Genomic DNA, 5,655 nt, shown 5'->3' with positions numbered 1-5,655 from the left:
AGCAGACACGAGAGATCAAGCATGTTTAACATAAAAGAAAAATAAGTTTATTGCTTTACAGTTCAAGTATATCCCCTTCTGAGAGACTCTGAATAAATTGGAATATAGACGAAGGGACAAAATGATGTACACGGAGGACATTGCATTACAGTTAAAGGTTGGATGGTGCATGCTCACACGGAGAATAAGATGTGGCAATTGGTCAGGAAAAAGGGAGGGAGGGAGGGTAAGGGGTAAGAGGACAGTTGAACTATGTTAGTTCTTAATTGGTTATTTGGCCCTGCGTGGCAATGCTGGGAGGTATGTTGCCAACCCAAGGTCAAGTTTTTACACTTTTTGTGTTTTTCTTTGTAGTGTAAAGAAAACTTAATAAACAGATTAATAAAAAATAAATAAAAATATTGAACAAGAACAAAATCGTAGCGTAGAAAATTGTACCAATTTTATTTTCAACAAGCTGACCTAATCAACCGCAAATCCTTCTAAGCTCTTATGAGCTGCATCATGGCTTTCTGTACGTCTTTATTCCTTAGGCTATAGATCAAGGGGTTCATCATTGGGGTGATCACCGTGTAAAATACTGACACCTTTTTGTCTGTGTCTTCTGTGACTAAATGTTCAGATCTACCATACATAAACATGGCTGATCCATAGAAAATTATCACCACCACAAGGTGGGAAATACATGTGGAAAATGCTTTGCTTTTTCCCAAATGAATTGTCATGACTGCAGTTATGATTATGATGTATGAAAAGAGGATTAGTGAAAGTGGGATGAAAAGGAAGATGGCTGTGCCAACTAATTTTAAGATGTTGACTGTGGAGATGCCACTGCAAGAGAGGCGAATCAACAGAGGGAGCTCACAGAAAAAGTGGTTGATGATGTTAGGGCCACAGAACTTTAGTCTGAATGTTAAATAAGTGTCAATAGAGGAAATGATGCAACCACTCAACCATGATATGCAGATCATCCAAAAAGAGGCCATTGTGTTCATGATCATATTGTAATGCAGAGAGATGTAGATAGCCACATATCGGTCATAGGCCATGAATGCCAGAAGCATGCACTCTGTTCCTCCCAAGAACAGGGAAAAAAATAACTGGACAGCACAGCCTGTGAATGAAATACTCTTTTTTGACGAAAGAAAATTTACTAACATTTTGGGTACAATGGAGGAAGTGTAGCAGATGTCCAAGAAAGAGAGACTAGACAAGAAGAAATACATGGAGGTGTGTAAATGTTTGTTGGTCCTCACAGCCAGAATGAGAAAGAGATTTCCGGTCAGTGTAGTCATGTAAACTACCAGTAAAATATGAAACAGCAACATTTGTACGAAAGGATCCACTGAGAGTCCAAGAAGAATGAACTCGATGACAGTGCTTTGGTTTTGTGTGTACATATCAATCACTACAAACTGTGATGAAGAAATATTTTTGGATCATATAAAGTCATTATATGTAATAATATACATGCTAATGCTGTTATTTTTCATGTTATGGTACATAGATAACTTGAGAAAACTTTTATCTCTGTTTTATTTAAAAACCTTTTAAAACCTTTCTGGTGGTAGACCCAAGTAAATAGGATCTCTGGATAAGAACACTAAACTCAGAATCTTAATAATTTACCATAACCAGGTGTTTTACCTTAGCCTCATGGCTGCAAAATCCTGTATGTGATTAGTTGAATGGCATTCTCTACCTGAAATCATGATAATGGTACATCAGAGGAGTGACTTTAGAGAAAATGGCTAATCCTAGATATCCATACTTACTCACTACACTGTATCTACACAAGGAGCCATGTTTGTCACCAATGCTGCTTTCCTGATTTGGACAACAAATATGTATTTTTTTTGTTCATCTCCATTACATAGAGGGAGGAGAATTAGTGGTTTACAGAAAATAGCATGAGAATAAGGCAGGCCATACATGGGTCGAATTTCAAAATAATTTTCTTTTGAAAATCTTATCGAAGAATTTTCGTTCCAATTTCCCACCATTACTGTGCAGAAAAAAACGATTTTCACACGGCCATCGAATTTGAGTAATCGGGCATGTTGTAAATTTTTTGAAACACAAACAATTTTCCAATTAATGATGGGAGAATCATGCGAGAAATGTAATCAAAAAAGAAATGTGCATGTGCAAGAAAAGCTGTGAACAAGGTTTGTGCCGAAATGCGACTACTTGTCCTTTTTATACCTATGATACAATAAAGATCACAGATGTTATGTCCAGTAGTGCTGGCTCTTCCTTCAGTTTTCCTCAAGATTGCCTATTTGGATGTAATAAAGACATCCTGAGCCATAGAGCACCTGGATTTTAGGTGTGCCGAGGTTACCAGTTAACTGTTATCCGGATATCATAGTTCAGAGTGATGTTATTTTTATATTGCATGTGCAAGACAAGAAAATTCCTGGAAAGAAAAGATTTCCAGCCACGAAAAGTATTTTCTGTAGCAACAGTAGGTGAAATTGAAGGCTTGGCTGGTCTAATTTTGAAATCAATGGTGGCGCTATCAGATTATTATTATTATTATACACGATTTATATAGCGCCAACAGTTTACACAGCACTTTACAATGTAGAGGGGGGCAGCACAATTACAGTACAGTTCAATACAGAAGGAACAGGAGGGCCCTGCTCGTAGAGCTTACATTCTAAAAGGGAGGGGGTGGTGGTACAAAAGGTAATAGATGCGGGGAATGATTTGATGGGGGTGGCTCAGGAACAGTGGCTAGGTGGGTGTGGGATAGGCTTCCCCGAATAAGTGAGTTTTCAGGGATCTCCTAAAGGTGGACAGGTTAGGGGCTGATCGGACATACTGGGGTAGAGAGTTTCAAAGGATGGGAGAGGCTCTGGAGAAGTCCTGAACGCGAGCATGGATGGAGGTAACAAGGGAGCTAGAGAGCAGTAGGTCCTTGGAGGAGTGGAGGGGACAATTTGGGTGATATCTACAGATGAGGTTGGTGATGTAGCTGGGGGCGATGTTGTGGGTGGCCTTGTATGTTGTGGTTAGCATTTTAAGTTTTATACGGTGGGGTAGTGGAAGCCAGTGAAGGCATTGGCAGAAAGGGGCAGCAGTCATAGATCAGTTAGTGAGGTGTATTAGTCTAGCAGCAGCATTCATAATAGACTGAAGGGGGATAGCCTGCATAAGGGTAGGCCATTAAGGAGAGAGTTTCAGTAGTCAAGGTGGGAGATAATTAAGGGGTGAATAAGTTGCTTTGTGGTGTCATTACTCAGGAAGGGTTGAATTCTGGAGATGTTTTGGAGATTAAGGCGGCAGGATTTAGCCAGTGATTGGATGTGAGGGCTGAGGGAGAGATCAAGGATTACACCCAGCACCCTGGCATGTGTGGAGGGACCAATGGTTGTGCTGTTGATCTTAATGGTAAAGTTATGGGGGGGGGGGGCAGGAAGGAGGAAATATATCAAGTTCAGTTTTAGAAAGATAGAGTTTGAGAAAGTGGTGTGACATCCATACCTATATGTCATTCAGTAAGCTTGAGATCCGTGAGGAGATCGAGGGGGTGAATTGAGGAGTGGAGAGATAGATCTGGATGTCATTGGTGTAGAGGTAGTATTGGAAACCATGGGAGGTTATCAACTGGCCAAGGGAAGAGGTATAGAGCGAGAATAGGAAGGGCCCAAGGACCAAGGACGGAGCCTTGGTGTACCCCAACAGAAAGAGGAAGAGGATCGGAGGAGATGGAGTTGTAAGTGACACTGAAAGTGCACTGAGATAGGTAGAAGGAGAACTAGGATAAAGCAGAATCACGGAGGCCAAGCGAGTATAGTTTGCTGAGGAGGAGCAGGTGGTCAACTGTGTCTTAAGTTATTCAAAGAGGTGGGGTCTAGTGAGGGTTTTTAAGTATAGGAGTAACCAGTGCATGTTTGAGCGGGGTAGGAAAGGTGCAAGAGGAGAAGAAGAGGTTGAAGATGTGGGTTAGGGAGTTTAGGATAGAGTGGGAAGGTGGTTGCAGTAATTGTGAGGGGACAGGTGGTGAGGTGGGCCATGGAGAGGAGTTTATCAAATTCACCTTGCAAATTGTGTGGATTTTGAAGTGATTGGCAAACTGTTGAGCGGTAAGCAAGTTGGTTGGTGGGGGCAGTGGGGGCGGGGGGGGGGGGGGTGAAGTAAGGAATTAAGGGTAGAAAAGAGTTCACAAGGTTTGGATGAGAGGGTTTTGATGAGAGTGCTGTAGTAGGTTTGTTTAGCAGTGTGGAGGCAGGAGTTGTATTTGAGAAGGGCAGATTTGTAGAGGGTAAAGTCTTGCAGAGATTTAGATTTACGCCATGCTCGCTCAAGAGCACGCTGCGTCTCTTGAGACTTCTGGTGTTCTCTGTTTCAGAACCAGGCCTCATCTGCAAGGGTTGTGGCAGATGGGGCCTGGTTCTGCGTGTAGAAAGAGGAGCAAGTACATCTAGGGAGGATGACAGCGTGTCGTTGTAGTAGATAGAAGTGGTTAGGTCTGGGCAGGACAGGGGCGCAATTTTGTCGTAAAGGCCATCAGTAGCAGGATGTAGAAGGGAAGGGTTGAGGTTGCGAAGGTTTCTGCGAGTAGTAGTTTGTGGGTTGGCAGCATGGGAGGTAGGAGACAAGGAGAGTGTGAAATGGATAAGGTTGTGATCAGAGATAGGAAAGGGGGTGATAGAGAGGTTGCAGGGAGTGCAGCGCTGGGAGAATACAAGGTTGAGAGTATTGCTGTTGGAGTGTGTGGTGGTTTGTGTCCATTTTGTTAGGTTAAAAGAGGAAGATAGGTTGAGTAGTTGAGAAGTGGTTGCAGTATTAACATTGATTGGAATGTTAAAGTCACTTAGGATGATGACAGGTACTTCAGAGGAAATAAAGTAGGGTAGCCATGCAGAGATGTCATCCAGAAAGCGCGACACTGCTCCAGGAGGCCGATAAATTACTGTGACCCTCAGACAAGCTGGAGAGAAAAGACGAATGCAGTGCATTTTGAAAGAGCAGGGGGAAAGAGAGGGAGGCGTGGGAAGAACCTGGAAGGTGCATTGTGGGGAGATGAGAAGTCTGACACCACCTCCTTTTTGTCCACTGGGTCTGGTGGAGTTAGTCCAGAGGAGGCCACTGTGGGACAGGGCAGCTGGAGAGGTAGTTTCGAATTCCTGGAGCCAGGTTTCGGTAATAGCAAATAGATTAAGGGATTTGGAGAGGAAAAGGTCATTGAAAGAAGCTAGTTTGTTAAAGACTGAGCGGGCATTCCAGAGGGCACATGAAAGAGGGGGGGTGACTTGTGGAATCAGGGGAATTGGGATGAGAAGGTGGGAGTTACAACTACTGTTGGAGGAGGTAGACAGACAATTTTGGGGGTCTAATTTGGGTATGGGAAGGCTGGGGTTTGGTGTGATGTTCCCAGACATTGGGAGTAGTAGGAGGGTGAGGGTGGTAAGGCGGGAGTGGGATTTATAGGAGGGCAGTGGAGTAGAAGTGATGATACTGTGTGGGCTTAGAATGAGCAGGAGGTGATAAGTGCAGCTATATTGAATGGGCAGAAGAGAGGGAGATATGTGCAGGTTGAGGGATGGAGAGGGGGGGTAAAGAAATGAGAGTTTGAGGAGAGAGGACGTTGTAGCAAAGATTAGTGTGAGCATGTTGGAGGGTGAGGAGATTGGAACAGAAGGAAGG

At 43.3% G+C, this 5,655-nt stretch overlaps 1 protein-coding gene across 1 annotated transcript; it reads right to left on the bottom strand.

Moving 5' to 3' along the window:
• Positions 1-482: 482 nt before the first annotated feature.
• On the bottom strand, positions 483-1,400 carry LOC143990319 (olfactory receptor 13C3-like). The gene has a single exon (XM_077490370.1). The coding sequence runs from the start codon at positions 1,398-1,400 to the stop codon at positions 483-485; it is 918 nt and encodes a 305-aa protein (XP_077346496.1).
• Between the last annotated feature and the right edge of the window lie 4,255 nt (positions 1,401-5,655).

This window comes from Lithobates pipiens, unplaced genomic scaffold (assembly GCF_037356315.1).
Source record: "Lithobates pipiens isolate NorthernLeopardFrog02 unplaced genomic scaffold, aLitPip1_a1.2 Scaffold_18, whole genome shotgun sequence".
Classification (NCBI taxonomy): domain Eukaryota; kingdom Metazoa; phylum Chordata; class Amphibia; order Anura; family Ranidae; genus Lithobates; species Lithobates pipiens.
The sequence above is the reverse complement of the archived record's forward strand: the minus strand, read 5'-3'. Positions and strand labels throughout refer to the sequence as shown.

Excerpts from the sequence above, each read along its gene's own strand:
- LOC143990319 (XM_077490370.1), bottom strand. The coding sequence starts at position 1,400 with ATGTACACACAAAACCAAAGCACTGTCATCGAGTTCATTCTTCTTGGA.